The sequence below is a fragment of the Lycium barbarum genome, chromosome 11 (assembly GCF_019175385.1).
Source record: "Lycium barbarum isolate Lr01 chromosome 11, ASM1917538v2, whole genome shotgun sequence".
Taxonomy (NCBI): domain Eukaryota; kingdom Viridiplantae; phylum Streptophyta; class Magnoliopsida; order Solanales; family Solanaceae; genus Lycium; species Lycium barbarum.
In genome coordinates this window covers 96099929-96119241 of record NC_083347.1, presented here as the reverse complement: position 1 = coordinate 96119241, position 19313 = coordinate 96099929, and the positions used below count along the sequence as shown (strand labels likewise).

Below are 19313 nucleotides of genomic sequence, written 5' to 3'. Positions count from 1 at the left end.
CCCGTCAAAGTCCCAATGTTCCAAGACCCCACTCTCAACCTAGATGCTCCCTGACCCTACTTACCCCCTCTAACCCTAGCCCCCGTCCCCGACCGAGAACATGACCCTAGTCTACCATCACTCCCTATAGCCACTAAGGTAAATAAAAGCAAATCAAAGAATCAATACTAAAGCACAGTTATCAAGAGACTATATGCAAGTCAGGTTACTATGACAAGAAAGATAGCACTATAAGCAAAGGAATAAAGGCAAGAATTTAAAGTCAAGAGTCAAGAATGTGTAGCAGGCAAGATTTAACAAGGTTAAAAGACACATGAATTAATATGAGCCACCAGAGGTACCAACTCCAGGTGAAAACAATTTCAAAACAAAAAAAAAACCTATTCGCCGCCGGAGTACTGTTCACCGCCGGAGTACTGTTCACCACCGGAGTACTGTTCATTGCCGGAAACCCACTGACGGAGGTTACCAAGTGCAGAAACGAGAAGAAAAGAGGCAAAAAAACAAAGAAAAGAAAGGAAAAGAGAGGAAAAGAGAAGAGAAGAGAAGAGAGAAGGAGAGAAAAAGAAGAGGAGGACCTGGCCGGAAAAGTATACCCGCCGGGGGGTGGTTTGCTGCCAGGAAGGAGGGGGGTGGGTGGGGTGGGGTGGGGTGGGATGGGGTGGGGAGTTGTTGTTGTTACCATTGAGAGAGGGGAGAGGGGAGAGGGGAGAGGGGAGAGGGGAGAGAGAGAGGAAACCAACTACAAAGACTTATAATAATTTTGATAAATCTCTTCACATCACCAAGTCAAGGCATGTTTGAATGAAATCAAAGGCGATAATTTGAATTTACATGCATTAACTAAATAAGATTTTGAGAGATAGAAATTTGCACAAGCTTTGTAATTTAATTTTCACTACGGGCCTGTTTGGGAAGCCACCTGGTAATTGGAATTGGTGTAATTACTAGGGTAGTAACTACACAGTAGGGTAATTACAATGACCTGTTTGTTTGTCATAACATAATTACAGTGTAATTACAAGCGTATTATTTGGTTGGACAAGTGTAATTACACAGTTATTTTAATTTAAAAATAAAATTTAATTATAAAAAATTAAAATTAATATTTAAAAAATATTTGCCTTTATAACTGATATTAAATTAATATTTCTTGAAAATATATCAATTACCAATCATATATTTGTAACTAATATTGTAAAAAATAATTAATATATTTTTTTCAAATTAATAATATTTAATTTTAATTAATTATAAAACTGAAAAGAAGACTTTTTGTGTGAGAACGTCATGGATTGGATGTTAGACAAAAAAAAAAAAAAATTATAAATATAATGCCATAACATTATTGAAATATTTGACACAAAAAATTCATCAAATGTAAGTAAAAAATAAACAACATGCAATGTGAAAGCAAATAACTTAAAATTGAAAATATAACCTAAATTCAAAATCCAAAAGAAAAAGTTTAACATAATACTCTTATGTTAAATTCCAACATTACATAAGTAAGTTCCAACGTAACTTAAGTAAATAATTAAAAAAAAAAGGGAAAAATATAAGTCTATAACCTCATTAACAACGAAATTCTACTTTATTAACGTCACTCGTTATATGCCAAGTTTGTTAATGACTCATTCTTTCCAATATTAAGAGGTGTAATTTAAAAAATTAGAATAATAATACGGTTATACTAAATGAATAAAATAAAATATAAAAAACATACGAGCAATTACATGGAGCCACAAGAAGTAAAGGTTGGGAATGAGAAGAAAGGAAATGAAAAATAAATAATATAAAAAGAAAAATACATTTTACAAATAAAAATAATTAAAAAGTAAAAATAAATGAAATTAAAATAAAAATAAATTAAAAATCAAAAGAAACTAAAACAATAAATTAAAAATCAAAAGAAATAAAATAAACAAAAAAGAAACAAACTAAAAATAACCCAGTAATTCTCAATTCCCACCTAACAATGTAATTACTTGATCAAATAAACAGGTCAAACTGTGTAATTACATTCAAATATAATTATCCGGTGGCTTTCCAAACAGGCCCTACAAGAAAAAGCTTAAGTTCTGACAGTAGAATTGCGAGGGCTCTTTAAACCTCTCTGTTTATTCAATCATATTGTGGGGGTTTCCGTAGTCGACGTAATATTATACCATCTACCTTTAAGAACGAAAAGAGAGAGAGATAATAACATTTTTGATCCCTCAAATAATTAGTTTTAACTTTAATCCTCGTGATATATAACTTAGCATATTTCACCTTTAATCCCTGAAATATGCAATGATTAAATATATTTAAAATTATATTACCGTCATATATGAAATAATAATACAAATTTAATATAACATACCGAATAATTAAGTTGTGAAATAGTTCATAAATTTGTGAACATAGAGAAGCAAAGCATCAAAGTGAGCGTTTTAGTTAATCGAAAGTTAAAAGCAATTAGTAAGATCAAAATTTATCAATAATTGAGAGATCAAAAATGCAATTTCCCAGGCATGTATAGTAAGATAATTTTCCATCATTTTTATTCGTTTCCCCCTCTATTTTTCATATAATATATATAAATATCTCCCAATTAGCGGGTTATTAATAATCCTACTACGCCACAATAATCAAGTCTGAGTCGGTTGAAGGCATCTACAAAGCTTCCATAATATCAGTAATTTCTTCTTCTCCGTTGTATGTGTGTGTGTGTGTAAAAAAATATTTGGTGTAATGTAACTTGATATTTATGTGTTTTAACATTGCTTCTTATAGTCTTTCTTTCATATTGCATGTGCGTTTTTTCAATTTTATTTTGTCGATTTGAATTTTCTCTGTTGATTTAGGGTTTAAAATTTCTTTGGTGGAATTTCTTAGGATAGAAGGTTAGTACTTAGTCTAATTTGCATGTTATTATTAGTCTTGTACTATCTCATTCTTCGGTTTTAGTATTACCTGTTGTTTCCTTGAATTCAATTGCTTCTCTACTCATCTTGCATGTGGTAGCGTTTAATCTATCGGTTTGATACTTTTTATGTTGGTAGTTCCTTAAACATTGATCAGAGTATTGTTTGCCCTTAAAATTAGGGAAAATTACCATTCGGCCATCTAGTTTACAAAATATGTACAAAATGCATTGGTAGTGTGTAATACTATTGATTTAGGGTTTGAAGTTTATTTGTTTTTTAATACTTTTTATGTCGGCAGTTCCTTAAAATTTGAGTTACAACATATACAGCCAAAGTGTTGTTGTTGAAGAGCTCCAATTTTTTAAAAGGCAAAGTCAAAAGAGAAGATTTATAAGTTGTTGGTAAGAAGCGTAGCTGATCCATTTTGGATAATGAATAATGGAGGGATCCTTACATCACAATAACGAATTGATATTACACCACTTGTGATGACTCAAAGTGTAACGAAATTCTGTGTATATTTGGTCCCACCCTAAATTGGATTGAATTCTACTGTAAAAAATGTGATTAACATGGATTTTAAAAATGAAGTCAAGCAAGCTACCTTACATATTGTTGTTGTACACTATTAGGAAAAGTGAAATCAAGTCGCTAACTTTAACAACAAGACTTGCTCATAATTTAGAGGATTGAAGCTGTCTTGGGTAAATTCTCTTTTTTTAACTATATATGTACAAATTCCAGGAAGTAACTTTCAAAGAGCTCAAAACATAACATAATTCAAAACCAACCTGATTAGACCATATGAGAAGGTTGTCCGTTGCATAAAGATAGTCTTCAACCATTCCCCTACAAAGCAGTTAATATTATGTTTATCAGTTGACAATGTTGTAATAGTCAGATGAAACAGTAAGATTGATCTCAGCTTTAGTATCCATCGCACATAGTTATAGTTCATGGTTTTAAAGTATTTCGTGCTTGAGAAATTTCACCTTCTTATAACAACCCTAGACGGAGCTCTATATCAAAGTGCCATATGCTATTGTAAGGTGCAGAGCTTATTTCCCTTGCATACTTGCTTGGCAAAAAGTTGTTGTTTTCTTTTGTTTCATTTTCTTTACAGTTTTGCCTCTCTGTTGTTGTAATTATCTGTTCATGTGTTTGTGTCTTCTACTTGCATATTTTCCCAACGAGTTAGATTTTGGGGTAACTTTTTCCTCTTTTATCCCACTAGTGTTTTGAGGTGTATACTGTGGTGACCCAAGTAAAACTATTTACATTAGTATTATGTATTCTTGTGCGAATAGAGACAACCCTCCCAATTGTAATTAAAATAGGCAATAGTATCCAAAAATAGTAGTATGAAGGTTTGAACTTTTTCTGGAAATTATGTGCAAAATAAGATATAAAATATTGTATTTTTGCACCAATTGAATTCACCAAAAACAGTAACACATAATTTTAATCAGTAACACATCCTCAACTTTTGTGCGCATTTGCTGCACTGCTTCTTTTTCACCATTCTGTTATTTCCAGTGAATTTTTATTCTGAAAGCTTCATCCAATTTTTTTTCTTTCTTTCTTTTGGCTTTGTTGTTCATTGTAGCTGAGCATAAGCTAAGCAGCAATGTCGATATTCGGGGCCGCTGCTGCTGGGAACACAAATCCGAATAAGTCTACAGAGGTATTCCTTCATCAGTTTTTGTTAATTTATTCCAAGTTTTTATCTGCTTTTCGAAGTTTCTTTGTCCCAATTTGTTTCGCTTGGGAAGTCAAAGAAGTTTTTCCTTTGATTCCGATTTTCAGACATTTTTAAGTATAATTGTTATTTATAGTTTTTTTTTTGGTAAAGTTTCTAGATATGTAAATATAAATTAAGGAAGGTATATTCGGATTAGTAATGAAAATCAGTTGTATTAACTGTCGTGCTTTAAATCCCAATTCTTTTGGGGACGGAGGGAATACAAGTTTTAGTTGTTGAAGTTAAATGCAAAATTTCCTGTTCTAGAAACTAATGATATTTCTAGTTCTTGGTTATTCTAACTGAGGTTATTTTTTTTTTTCCTCATGCTTGAAATTTGTATATAACATTGTGGGTAATCTACTGGTAAGGTTCAACAACCTCCTGCTGATTCTGTATCAAGCCTCTGCTTCAGTCCGAAGGCTAATCTTCTGGTTGCTACTTCATGGGATAACCAGGTTGGTTTGCTCTCAGTTGATATTTTCTTCTCCTCAGAAATCTTTATGGGTCTTTTTACTTTTTGAGTAGGGATGGAAAGGCGGAAAGTATATAAATAATTTATATAGTTGAACTGAACTGATAGGGATTGAGGTGTAGTTAATTGATATTACTTTTTGAGCATGAAAAACATTTGATAAGCATTCGAGGCTCTCCAATCGGCAATCCCTGTTTGTAGTCTGTCCAACTAGGTTGTTACATAATATTAGAAAAGTTAATAGAACTTAAATCTGTTACTTGTGTAGATAACTCTACTTTTGGATCTAATATGTATGTGATAATTAAGGGTGACCGGAAATCATGCAAACTCAAATATGTAACGTTTTCAAAATAATATTCTAGTTGCTCATTAGTGTAGTTGCTAAACCTCAAAGTGGGATAATATTCTAAATGATTTTTCAATCAAAATATGAGGTGATGGGCTAAAAGGTGGAGTAGGGTGTAGTACAGAGACAGAGACGTTTAGAAGTTTAATTTTTAGAAGTTCTATTTTTTTGTCTTTTGAATGTGTCTAGACTCTAGACACGGAGAGATGACCAAGGTAGTTACACTACGTAATGTGTTTTATTAGTGATACATATGTTAGTAAGATATAAGGACTAAGAGGGGGATAATTTGAAGGTACAACCGCGTCTCTTCTATTTCTAGATGGTTTTGTTTGTAGGTGGAACTTGAAATCAATCTTATTCTATGAGCTTTTTTCTAGGTACGATGTTGGGAAGTGATGGGAAGTGGAACCAACATTGGAACTGTACCCAAGGCCTCTATATCACATGAACAGCCGGTAATATATGGACATTTGATGGTAAATTTACTCTTCTTGCTGTATGACTTTGGATTTATTAGCTATATACAATCTATTTCTGGCAGGTTTTATGCTCCGCTTGGAAGGATGATGGGACAACTGTCTTCTCTGGAGGCTGTGACAAGCAGGTGAAAATGTGGCCGCTATCTGGTAATCAACCCATAACAGTAGCTATGCATGACGCTCCCGTCAAGGAATTGGCTTGGATCCCAGAGATGAATCTCTTGGTCACAGGAAGCTGGGATAAGACACTGAGGTAAGTGGAATATGCTGCATATCGCATTTCTCAAAAATATGCATCTCAGGGGCCATTAAAATTTAAGAGAGCTGAATCTTAATACACATCTGAAGGTTAAGATGTTGTCTTTAGATAGGACACTGAATGCCTTGATCTGAATCTTAATACACATCTGATATTGAATCTTAATACACATCTGAATGCCCAAAGCCCATACTCCCCAGGGTCTTCTCGGATCATTCTCCTCTCCTTCTTCAATGTAACCAGTGGAATAACAATGCTAAATCTGCTTTCAAGTTTGAACATATATGGTTGGAAACAGAGGGTTTTGTTGATAGAATCAAGGATTGGTGGAATTCCTTCACTGCTCACGGGTCACCGGATTTCATTTTTGCCTCAAAATTGAAGTCCCTCAAATTAAAGCTTAAGGAGTGGAATTCTAATTCTTTCGGCCATTTGGGGACAAGAAAACTCTCTATCCTTGAAGAGATTTTGAAACTTGACAATGTTGCTGATGTTAGAAGTCTCATTGATGATGAACTTGCTATTAGAGATGGGTACCAAATGGAGCTGGAGATGATTTCTAAACAAGAAGAAATCTTTTGGAGACAAAAGTCTAGAAGTATCTGGTTAAAATAGGGAGACAGCAATACGAGTTTCTTTCATAAAATGGCAAATGCTCACCGAAGATATAACCACATTGATAATCTGGTTATTAATGGCAGGTCAGTCACGGATGAAGAATCTATTAACAGCGAAATTTTGGCTTTTTTCAAATTGTTGTACAGTGAAGATGAACCCTCAAAGCTCCCTTGGTCTTATTCAGACTGCCCACGCATCTCTGTGGAAGATAACTTGGAACTCCAACAACCTTTTCTTGAAGAAGAGGTTCTTGCTGTCTTGAAAGAATGTGAAGGAGGTAAATCGCCAGGGCCAGATGGTTTCACGATGGGTTTTTATCAAAAGTGTTGGAGTGTCATAAGAATTGATCTTCTTAATGCCTTGAATTATTTTCATGAACAAGAATATTTCCTCAGGAGTCTCAATGCTACTTTCATTGCTCTCATTCCTAAAAAAGTGGGGGCTAAGGAAGTTCGTGATTTCAGACCTATCAGTCTTGTGGGTAGCTTTTATAAGATTCTCTCCAAAGTCTTGGCAGGCAGGCTAAAGAAGATTATAGGGAAACTCATCTCTCCTCACCAATTAGCATTCATTAAGGGGCGACAGATCACTGATGCAGCCCTTATAGCGAATGAGTGTTTAGACTCTTGATCTAGACAAGGTACCCCAGGCATTCTCTGCAAACTTGACATTGAGAAAGCCTTTGATCACGTGAACTGGAATTTTCTCTTATCTCTTTTGGCAAATATGGGCTTTGGGCAAAAATGGATCAATTGGATCTCTTTTTGCATCTCTACTGTCAAGTTTTCCATCCTCATTAATGGTTCACCTCAAGGTTTCTTCCCCTCTCATAGAGGACTCAGGCAAGGAGACTCTTTATCTCCTTTCCCTTTCCTTTTCATATTGGTCATGGAAGGGTTAAGCTCTATGATTAGGACTGCGGTTCTTCAACAATGGATTAGAGGTTTTTCTCCATCTATTAGGATTTCTAATCCTTTGTGCATATCTCATATCCTTTTTGCGGATGATACCCTCATATTATGTGATGCTGAAGTTTCTCAAATACTTTATCTGAGGGTTATTCTACTGGCCTTTGAGGCAATCTCCGGGCTTCACATAAATTTTTCGAAGAGTCAGCTTTTCCCAGTAAATGAAGTTTAGAATATCCAGTTCCTTGCTGATATTTTAGGATGCTCCATTGGCTCCTTTCCTAAAACTTATTTAGGTCTCCCCCTAGGAGATAAATCTACCTCGGTTTCTATCTGGCATGGGATTCTGGAAAAATGCGAAAAGAGGTTGTCCAATTGGAAAAGACAGTATCTATCTTTGGGTGGAAGAGTAACCCTTATCAACAGTGTTTTAGATGCTTTCCCCACATATACAATGTCATTATTTCCCCTTCCCGCATCCGTTTCCGATAAGCTTGACAAGATTCGAAGGGATTTCTTATGGCGAGAGAACAAGGAAAAGAAGGCTTACAACCTCGTCAAATGGAATACTGTTATTCAGGATAAGAAAATGGGAGGTTTGGGCATTAAAAATTTGAGACTTCACAATAAAAGTTTATTGTGCAAGTGGCTTTGGCATTTCAATTCAGAAGAAGAACCCCTCTGGAAATCTGTTATTTGCTTTAAATATGGTTTTTCTTCAGCGTGGACCACTAACATCCCTTCTCCACCTCTCGGCTTCGGGGTCTGGAAACATGTTAGAGCTTTATGGGATTTGTTGGGGGATCACTCTTCATTCAGGGTGGCTAATGGAAGGAAAATTAGTTTTTGGCATGATGTGTGGCTCGGTCATTCTTCTCTGAAGGATTTGTTCCCTTTTCTTTTCAGACTAGCTTCTAGCCCTCTTTTGTCCATAGCAGATTCATGGCAGAACCAAGGGTGGTTCATCCCCTTCAGAAGGAACTTTAATGACTGGGAAGTTGAAGAATTCTCACTGCTTTTGGAGCTACTCAATACTTCTCCTCCTCTGGGCTCAAATTCAGACTCTCTTTTCTGGAATTCCAATTCTAAAGGTCTCTTCTCGGTTAGAAGCTGCTATCGCACTTTTATCGGTACATCTTCACAATCACTTTGGCCTTGGAAGACTATTTGGAAAAGTAAGGCGCCTCACAAAGTCAAATGTTTTGCTTGGTTGGTAGCTCATGGAAAATGCCTTACTCTTGACAACTTGCAAAAGAAAGGCAAAATACTTTGTAATTGTTGCTCTCTATGCGGAAGGGATTGGGAAGATGCGAACCACTTATTTCTGCATTGCAGCTTCACCAGTCAGATTTGGCATTTTATTATGTGTCATGTTGGTATCAAATGGTGCATGCCTAGGAGTACGGTTGATTTTCTCCTCTCATGGCACAAACAGGATTTGCATAAAGCGTCGGGTTACATCTGGAAGTCTATACCAGCAGTAGTTTGGTGGGTCGTATGAGAGAAATGCTAGAGTTTTTGATAACAAAAAGGACAATGTAGTTAATCTAAAACACAAATGTATATTTTTGCTTAATTTTTGGTGCAACATAGCCTCGGCAAATGTTTTAGAACCGGAGGCGTTGGCTGAGTTTCTTAGTTCTTTACACTCACTGTAAAGTTTATCTTTTAGATGTACTTCCATCCAGCTTTTTCTTAAAGTTGTACCCCTCTTTTCTTTACTTCAATAAAATTCTTTCAGTTACCTATCAAAAAAAAAAAAAAAAAAAAAAAAAGATAGGACACTGAATGATTAAGAGTGCTTGTTTTTTCAGCATCTGAAGGTGTTTTAAGTTTATCAATATTTAAACATAATAAATATACAATTCAAATAAAAAGTAATTAAATATTATATCAACAAATATCAAGGAAAATCTTAACTTTAAACAGAAAAAGTTATTATTTGAGATAAATTGTAGTAATATTTAAAGATATAAATGAAATACTATCGCCGCTTGAGGACTGCAGTAACCCAAATCTGATTTTAAAACATGAACTGTACAAAATCAAGAACAGATGAATTTCACTGCTTGAGAATGCAGTATCCCGAATCTGGTTTGAAAATATCAACTATCAACTATATATAATCAAGAACAGATGAATTTAGGCAACCAAAGCTGCTCAGTCAATGGTCAATTAACAAAAGTCACATATTACATTGTTAACTGGAAAAAGACTTGTATTTTTAAGAGAGAAAAAGGGCGAATTTGAGAGAGAAAAAGACGTGTATTTTAAAGGTCTGAATGGTGTTAAAACTTTTGTACATAGCTGATTCATTCAGATCTATTAAGATGTTCTTTAAAAAAAAAAAAAAAAAAAAAAAAAAAAAAAAAAAAAAACAATTGCACTTAATGGGATGAGACCTGAATGATTCAGATTCATATCCTTATTAAGTGAACACAAATGAAGCCTTAGTACAACTAACTTTGTTATTCTTATGGGTGACCAGAGAATTGGAGTTTCAAACTATTGTTTTGTTTTCATAAAGATGATTCATGTAGAACATATGCTTTTGGCGTTAATTTACTCAAAATAGTGCATCTTTCTAGGGTGGGGCTTTCATTTCACTTCCTGCATACTTAGGTCATCACTCTCAATATGTAGTCAATCAAGTGCTTCTTTCTCTGAGGTTCTTTTTTTGGGGATCACATGCTAATATTCCCCCTTTAAAAAAAAAATAAAAAAAATATGTTGAATCAATGCAGCTAGGATTCTGTAATAAACTTTGTATTTTTCCTTGTAATCCTGGGCACAATTTTCTTGCAGGTACTGGGATTTGAGACAGCCAAATCCAGCACATGTCCAACAACTTCCTGAGCGCTGCTATGCACTCACAGTGAAACATCCTTTGTTGGTTGCTGGAACAGCTGATAGAAATCTTGTAGTTTTCAATTTGCAGAATCCTCAGGTATTACTCATGTTTTATGGAATTATTCAAGTCATTGAACAGATTTTAGCGGTTAGATTTCTTACCTGTGAGCAATTAGGTTAATCTTTACCTTAACTAATTGGTATGGTTGGCTGGCAATACATATTGTGACACATACTGGACTATTATGTGATGTCTTCATTGTAAATTTATATTATAGCATAGTGGATTTTTTTTTCTGATGGTATTGCCTTCTTATTTTTGTCCACAACTCCTAAATAAGCAAGTTGTTGTTTATAAGACAGTTATATGAAGTTTCTTTATTGGAGATTAAATGCTTTTGTGCAATTGTCCATTAATATCATGTTTCTTTAGATATAGAAATCAATATTTTTTAAAAACCGATGCATCCTGAAGATGCAGTGGTTAAAAAGCCAAACTGAAGCTCTTATGCAAAGCTTAAGGAGCTAATCAAATCCAAAAGTTCATCTATACCTTTTACATATGTGAATTTACACCCAAAAATACCTTAATTAAAAATTTGGTGTTCAAAGAGGGAGTGGGGGTATAAATTACTCCATTGTAAGATCTCTGATTGTCCTTCGGGGGAGGTCCATAGAATGCTGCCTGGAATTGCATGAGACATTCTTCTAATCGATTTGCTCACCTTCCAACCGCACCAACTTACATATGCATTTCTCTGAGCGTAAGGCATAGTCCACTCTAGGAATATCCAAGACACTTTTTGCAACAAGACACAGCGAAAGTAGATTCTTGGAGTCTCATCTCTACTTTACATGTGTAACACCTATTCAACAGAATTTGGATTCTCTTTGAGTAAAGCAAGCCCCAGGCAAAGCTGTCCAACTGAAGCAAGCTACTATGTCGGGGCTTAGTTCCTTCGCCAATTCTTAATTGAGTTCCCAGAATTATTCAAGTTTTGTTGGCAAGCCTGAGCAGTGAAAAGCTATGTTGCTCGGACCCTTCACTTTTGCCGCCGTACCCGTGTCCGACACGACACGACACGGGTTTGGGTACGGAATTCGTGTCGGATCCGGTCAATAGAGATCGGATACTTTGACCGAAATTCATGACCAAATTAAAGAAAACATTTGAGATTATGATTTCTCAAGATAACAAAAAGTAGAGATTTGAAGACATGAGATGGCATACCTTCAATATTATGTAGAAAATTTAACTAGTTTCTCGGAGCACGCAGTCTAGCACCTAGTAGAATGGAAGATTGAATCACATGTTTGGTACAAACTACATGTAGGTGCTTCCACAAAAAGCTCTCATAATCTAGGCATATTCTTGTAGCTATATTATTAGAATTTTGAATTATTTTTGCCGAATCCCCGCACCCGGATCCGTACCCACGAATCTTAAAATTTAGATCATGCCGAGTCCGAACTCTAGATCCATACCCGTATCCGACACCCGCACCCGAGTCCGAGCAACATAGGTGAAAAGGTCTATTTTTTTCACCTATCCATCTCATTTTATCCATGGTCAGTGTGCATTGTTTTTCCTCCTGCAAACTGCTTGACAATGCCAGTAATCTTTCTACATCCCAATCGTGGCAATTCCTCCACAAATCTTCCAGCTTCCACTACTTCAACCTGCAAATTGTAGAATCAGGACAAGAGGCAAACTGGAAAAGGTCGTGGAATTCATTTTTTAGTGGAGTCTCCCTTATATCCGAAGATATTGATTGCACTAAAAGTACCTTTCGCAGTTGCGGTTTATTGCTAAAGTTATTCCGTCTGTGCTTTATGATTTTACTGGAGAGACTAGTTTGTGAACTCTTGGCCTTTCTACAATTTTGGCAGCCAATTGTTTTCTATTTCTTGTGGGCCTAAAGGAGTTTTAGGGGCCAGGTTACTCTATATGGATAGTATAATATCAAATAAATTGTTAACATATCCAAATCTGCTACTATTATTATCTTATCCTCCAATGGTATTACTACTGTTGTTTCTTTTACTTGGGTTATCTTTACTATTTTTGTTGTCTGTACTTTTCTTTTCTATGGTATTTTCATCATAGCTTTTGCTCTTGTATTTGTCAAACCTGTTTTGAAGACATTTTCTTAAGCCGAGGGTCTATTGCAAACAACCTCTCTACATCACACAAGGTAGAAGTAAGGTCTGTGTATACCCCACCCTCCCCAGATCCCACTTGTGTGATCTCACTGGGTATGTTGTTAATATATCCAGACCTTCTACATTTGATGAAAGGTTGTCACATTAGACTAACCTTTTGACTTCATCAAAATAATTAGTAAAATATTTTTAGAGAGCATTTTTAGATCAGAAAAATTGAATTAAAAGGCTTGAAATGTTAACCAAAATAAACATTTAGAATGTTAGTAACATCAATTTCATAGGTTTTGGTCCATGCTTTTCTTTTTACTCTCAACTAATTAAAAAAAAAGGAAAGATAGAGAAAACTTAAGGATCCTCCCTCTGTCCCAATTTATGTGGCATCCTTCCTTTTTGGTCTGTCCCAAAAAGAATGTCACTTTTTTATAATTAACTTTAAATTTCCTCCTTTACCCTTGATAAAAAAGAATGTCACCTTTTTATAATTAACTCTAAATTTTCCCCTTTACCCTTGATGAAATGATTTGTAGCCACCTTAGACCACAAATTTCGAAAGTCTTCATTTCTTTCTTAAACTTTGTGCCAAGTCAAATGGCGCCACATAAATTGGGACGGAGGGAGTACTACATATTTTCTTATTAGATTTTAGAAAGAAGTTAGTAAAGCCAGGTTTTATACTTACATATTTATTCAAGTATTAATCATTCTGCAGCATCTACATATTACTAGCATTTCCTTCTAATTGCTAAAAGCTTGTATTTCCTTAAAATTGTTACAGACCGAGTTCAAGAGAATAACCTCACCCTTAAAGTATCAAACTCGGTGTTTAGCTGCCTTCCCTGATCAACAAGGTTTCTTGGTGAGTAGCTATTTTATAGTGTAGTTTTCTTGCTGCATAATCTATTACCTTCTTGTGTATGCTATGTTAAATTGCTCAGTCTCTTATTTTTTGTCCACCTTATACAAATGCTAGAGTCCCATACAGGGAGTGGGATAAGTAGAATGATCTCAAGCTTAATATTTTTAGCTGATATTTGCTTCTTATATCAAACTAAAGATGAACAAATAAAGAGACAGCCTAAAAGAGTGTAATTTCCTTTGTTTTGGCAAGTTCTGCCAAGACTTTGAATTAGAGAGTCAAGGTCCTTTCCTTATGACGACAGTGATCGTACATAATTTCTTCCACTGGAGACTGGAATTGATCTGCATAAGACACCTCCTGTCACACGAGAATTATGTGGTGTTTGAAGAATTGATAACATACTCAAATCAACAAAATCAGTCTGTTCCTCAAAGTTTTAGGCCACTTGTTCTGCCCCGAGGAGGAGGTAAATCACTTTGTTGGGTACTCATAAATTGGGAGATGCAAGCTGATATTGCAAGTCTCTCTCTTTGTGATGCTCGCAATATCTTCTTTATCTGCCCAAGCACTTCATTTGCATGCAGGGCTTCTTTTTTCAATAGCTAGCTATCTTATGAGACAGTCCCAGCTCTTCAAACTCCTTTGAACTCTCTAATAAACTTTCTTTTTCCCTTTTGACCTTTTCTGTCTGCTCCAGTGGGTATTTTGTTTGGGGGGGAAAGGGTGACGGAGAAAATGATTGGATTTTCTTGAATTATTCAGCAGTCTGAGAGAAGCAACCAAGGAAGCTTTATATCAACACTGAACTGAACTCTTGTAGATCTTTTGTTTGTAAAGCATTTTGGATCTTTACATAACAAAGTCCAAGATAGGAAAAAGTAATAAATGTTACTGGCTGATCCAAGGTTGTAATTGAGATAATGGAAAGAGGACCAATTCCCCTTCACTTATGCTTTGTGATGTTTAAAGTCACTTCAACTGAATCTTCCTCCTTAAGAAAAGACACTTCTACAGAATCTACTTTAGTTATTTTCTGCAAAGGAGTTTTATGGTGCATTTGGTTTTACTGTCCTAGGCATTCTTGAACGGTTTCCCTATGGTTATAGCTTATTTCCATTCTTTCATGTGGTCTGTAAATATTTTCTGATATTCTGGTGTTGTGAATACATTATTTCATATGCATCTAGGTTCTAGATTCATTGAGACACGTATCATTTTAATATTTATACATCCTATATTTAGGTTGGCTCTATTGAAGGACGGGTTGGTGTGCATCATCTTGATGACTCGCAACAAAGTAAAAACTTCACATTCAAATGCCACAGGGAGGGCAACGAAATTTACTCGGTCAACTCTCTGAATTTCCACCCTGTAAGATCTTTTCTCTTTTTATATTTTTATTCATTGCAGTCAGCCAGCCTCATTCTATAAATTTTGCTCTGTCTTCTAATGTTGCATCTTTTGGGAGGTAGAGGATGTGTAGCTGTCTCTCATATCCTTTTTTAATGTCTGATGGATATAGTTTTTTTTTTTTTTTTTTTTTTTTTTTTTTTGCTGAATGTAGTGTTGACAAAGAGAAATTGCCAGTCAATTGCTGTGAGGACCAGTTTTAGCTAGTCATTGTTAGAAGAACGTATATATGGTGCATGTACATTTCTGGTCTTTGGTAATTAAAATCTAAAAGCTTTATGATTGTGCCATTTCAGTTTTCCTTACCTTTAGACTGGTATTCTTAGTTTAGGTGGAGTAGGTTGAACTGTGCTTAGTGTAAGAGCAAGAGACCTGAAAGTATATAGCAATCTTGTGTTAATACGCAAACTGAACATAAAGTAGATAAATACAACACTGGCTAGCTTCTTAAAGTTGGTCTTCAGGGAAGTTGTCACTGTCAAATAGACGCTATACTATTGCTAAATACTATTAATATTGCTACTTCAACTCATTTGTCATGTCTCACATTGCCGCCCAGACACATGGAACGTTTGCAACTGCAGGATCTGATGGTGCCTTCAACTTTTGGGACAAAGACAGCAAACAGAGGCTTAAGGTATCCTTGATCCTTTTTAAGTGCTAATTTCTATAAATTTTCAGTCATTCTCTTTACTCTTTATGATTTCTAGCATGTATTCTTTATGAACGTAATTGGCATACATTTAAATGCATGAACTTGATAAATGATCTTTTTTTTTTTTTTAAAGAATATCCTAGCTTCTGGACAATGGACATTAAAACCAAATATGTCTCTTCGGTTGTTGTTAATTCATTCATTTGATTATGACAAAATATAAACTGTAATGTTGCAAAAGAGGATTGCTCTACGAGACCTTACTTGGTCGACATAGACCTTTCTTAATATTAGGGAGTTTCTAGGATTTCTCTAATGTTCCGCTGTATCATTTGGTATACACATCAGCTGTACCACTTTCTTTAAGCACGCCAGATTGCAAATTTATTACTTTAAAGTTTGCATCAGGGTGACTCATAAATTTTAGCAGATATCATTCGTGAAGTAAAGGAAATGCTACTTGTGGGTTTTTTATTATGAGAAAACCATTATGTTATGTCCTGAGGTACTTTTTATTACTTAAGATACAAAACTGTCTTCCTCTTGGAACTTTTATTGCTTTCTCCAAATTAGTGATGGTATGGAGTTACAAGTGGAAAAAAACATAAACAAAAAGAGCAACAAGTTAGAACATGTTAAGACAGTTGTTTGTTTGCGACCCTATCTTTCTCTCTGCTGCAACCTCACTTTTGCTGATACGAGTTTTCTGGCTGATTCTCCTTGCTACGGCAACAACTATGCCTCAATCCCAACTAGTTGGTGTCAGGCTATATGAATTCTCAATATCCATTCCCCTCCACTTGACCCTTTTCATTCCGATTTAAATCATTTTATCTTTTACAGTATAATCCTCACTTTACATGACACTTTATTTTAGGATATCCTAAATGTGTCAGTGTCTGACACAATTCTAGTCTTATTCAACTTTCACAACTTTCAAGAATTCAAATTTATAAACTATTCAAATCATTTACTTTGGATGTATATTTTCTCTATCAAACAGCTTTTCCATCATCACTATAAATACTTGTCATTATCAAATTTAACAACTTAATAAATCTGTGATAATCAAATAGTGATATCAAATGGAACGCTGGCATGTCTTTCAATAACGCTAGCATGTTTTGAGATGGCTCATTCTTCATAGCATGTTATAATTCTTTAATTCAAGAAGACAAGAATATTTTACATTTAACATTTGTAGCTGCTTCAACTTTTGTATTGAGTTTTCTCTGTGTGTGTTTTCTTTAGGCAATGTCAAGATGCAGCCAACCCATACCTTGCAGCACATTCAACAATGATGGCTCAATCTATGCATATGCGGTATTGTTTTGGTTACTTTTGTTCAGTAGAACCTTTACTATGATATCTTTTGTAGTGCTTGCTCACCCTTTAGAAAACCATTACTAGGATACTTACCCCAGTTTCACTGTAGCCTTTTTCCTTGCCAGCATGAATGCAGAATGCCCCTTTTTGTTTCTCTTTTCCCTCCTAATTCTCGAACCTTCTTAAGTTTCTGATTCTCTCTTAGTCTTGCATGCAAATTTGCTTCAGTTTTCAATTTGTTTATCCAATTTTGTGTATAGGTTTGTTATGATTGGAGCAAGGGTGCAGAAAATCATAATCCATCAACTGCAAAAACATACATTTACTTACACTTCCCACAGGTATATTCCATCAACTGAACCCTTGGTTTCTTTAGTCTTTCTTAATGTTTGAACCATAAATAAGTATATTAGTTTTTTCAGCTATAAACGAAGTATGCTATTTTTCATGCAGGAGTCTGAGGTTAAAGGCAAGCCACGAATTGGAAGTAGTGGCAGAAAGTGAAGTCAGCAGTAAAGCTTCTTCTCACCATTTTGGAGAAAGTTCGTCGTGTTGTTCTGTACATGGAGACATTTTTGGGTTTTTCCGTCTGCAGTCATGCAATTAATTTGTAGTTTGAGCTTTGAAAACTCAAAAGAAAGGTTCACAGGTAGTGATTTTAGTCTGATATTCCTTATTAGTAGGAGCTTGCTTGTGACAATACTTGTATATAATTAGATAATTGCTTAGTCTCCATCTCTGCTTCACTAGCTTGTAAACTGTAGCCCCTGGCAGTGATTGATTTGCTCTCTCAAAAGTCGAATTACAGCAAAATTAAAGTTCGTAATTACCTCATGAAGTAGAGTCCTCAATGGGACTTGAATCTAAGGGGTGGCAAATGGGCAATCTTTTGCACGGATTGTCCTTCATGCGGACTTGTCTTTAATTTTTGTCCCTCATATATTTGGTCTTTAATTTGTGCCCCTGCTGCTTGTTTAATGAAAATATCCGGATATGCTTCGCTCCCCATAAGTTTTGTAACATTTTTATCTTCGGAAACTGAACTTTTGCCTCGCTCGGCATAAGTTTGGTAGTAATTAAGTTATGCGGCATAAGTTGTGTAGTATTTTTCAGATTATGCTTAGGGTTTAAAGTATTTCCTTTTCTGGCATAACTTGTGTAAGTGTGATGATACATATGCCGAAGCTAAACGCTAACTTTGCGAAATCTAAGCTTATGCCTTTTTCAGATTATGTTGAATGTTGAAAGTTTTGCCTTGTGTGACATAACTCGTAGGATGTTATGATACATGTGATGAAGCTTTATGCCTCGTCAAAGGTGTTGAAGGAAATATCGCTCCGAAATAGGGACATTTGTGTGAATAACCTCGCAGATGGGGCCTTTGGATTGAATTTGGGTGGGCTAAGATTTGATACAATTGCTAAATTCTGCCTAGAAGTTTCTTTGGGTTGGATCAAGATTAGCAGACGAGCTAACAATGGTTCAAAACTCAATCCGTCCAACTTGACATAACTTCTTTAAATTATTAATAATTCGGTTAGAGGTCCTATGCCTATCTGGCCACTTGTCCATCTGAATTAACAGCTTTGGAATTAATGTGGTGCTGCGTTAAACGCTGCATGGTTTAACTAATATTACTAATCATTTATGGGGATGGCAACGGGGCGGGTTTAGACGTGTGCGGTGTGGGTTAGACATGTGTGAGTAGGGGTGGGCGTTCGGTTTTTCGGTTCGGTTTTATCAAACTTTGGTTTGGCTATTTCAGGTTCGGTTTTTTGAAGGTTCGGTTTCGGTTTTTTAAAGTTCGGTTCGGTTTCGGTTTTTTCAATTCGGTTTTTTTGATATAGTATTAGAAGCGATTCCATTGACACTAATTCATATTCTCAAAAGCAATAAAACGTAAAGCTGATAAATTGAAATCAAAATCAAAATCAAACAAACAGGATACACAAGAACAAAAAACTATAATCATGATATAGGATTACTAGGTGTTATATACATACCGTAAGAATAATTAAGAAAACACATAAAGGACATACATTAATCCTAAAGACACATCCTAGTTACCTTTCTTTGTTAAGGATATTTGATTTTCTCAATTGAAGTGGAAAATTAGGGATACAAATGCAAAAGAGGACTTATTACAATTGGGGTTTTTTTTGCTTTAAACTTAATGGGTCTGAACTATTTTAATTTTTTTTTGGGTAATGTATTAAATTTCGGTGCGCGTTCGGTTTTTCGATTCGGTTTTATCAAACTTCGGTTCGGTTATTTCGATTTCGGTTTTTTTACGGTGGACACCA

At 35.2% G+C, this 19313-nt stretch overlaps 1 protein-coding gene across 5 annotated transcripts; it reads left to right on the top strand.

Annotated features, from left to right (window-relative positions):
• Window positions 1-2193: 2193 nt before the first annotated feature.
• LOC132619678 (protein RAE1-like) lies at window positions 2194-17918 on the top strand. Of its 5 annotated transcripts, none has more exons than XM_060334510.1 (12): window positions 2194-2700; window positions 4519-4596; window positions 5025-5111; window positions 5858-5935; window positions 6022-6212; window positions 10550-10691; window positions 13536-13616; window positions 14862-14990; window positions 15589-15666; window positions 16936-17007; window positions 17271-17351; window positions 17464-17918. In XM_060334510.1, exons 2-12 carry the CDS (start codon window positions 4540-4542, stop codon window positions 17512-17514), a joined length of 1047 nt encoding a protein of 348 aa, XP_060190493.1. In that variant the 5' UTR covers window positions 2194-2700; window positions 4519-4539; the 3' UTR covers window positions 17515-17918. The 5 variants fall into 5 exon arrangements, with proteins under 5 accessions (XP_060190493.1, XP_060190495.1, XP_060190494.1 ...); XM_060334512.1 differs by having other exon boundaries at window positions 2195-2514; XM_060334511.1 differs by having other exon boundaries at window positions 2195-2523.
• The last annotated feature ends 1395 nt before the right edge of the window (window positions 17919-19313 follow it).

Coding starts and splice junctions, on each gene's coding strand:
- LOC132619678 (XM_060334510.1), top strand. CDS start 4,540: ATGTCGATATTCGGGGCCGCTGCTGCTGGGAACACAAATCCGAATAAG. Junction 6,213..10,549: donor AGCTGGGATAAGACACTGAG/GTAAGTGGAATA, acceptor ATTTTCTTGCAG/GTACTGGGATTTGAGACAGC. Junction 14,991..15,588: donor ACTCTCTGAATTTCCACCCT/GTAAGATCTTTT, acceptor ATTGCCGCCCAG/ACACATGGAACGTTTGCAAC.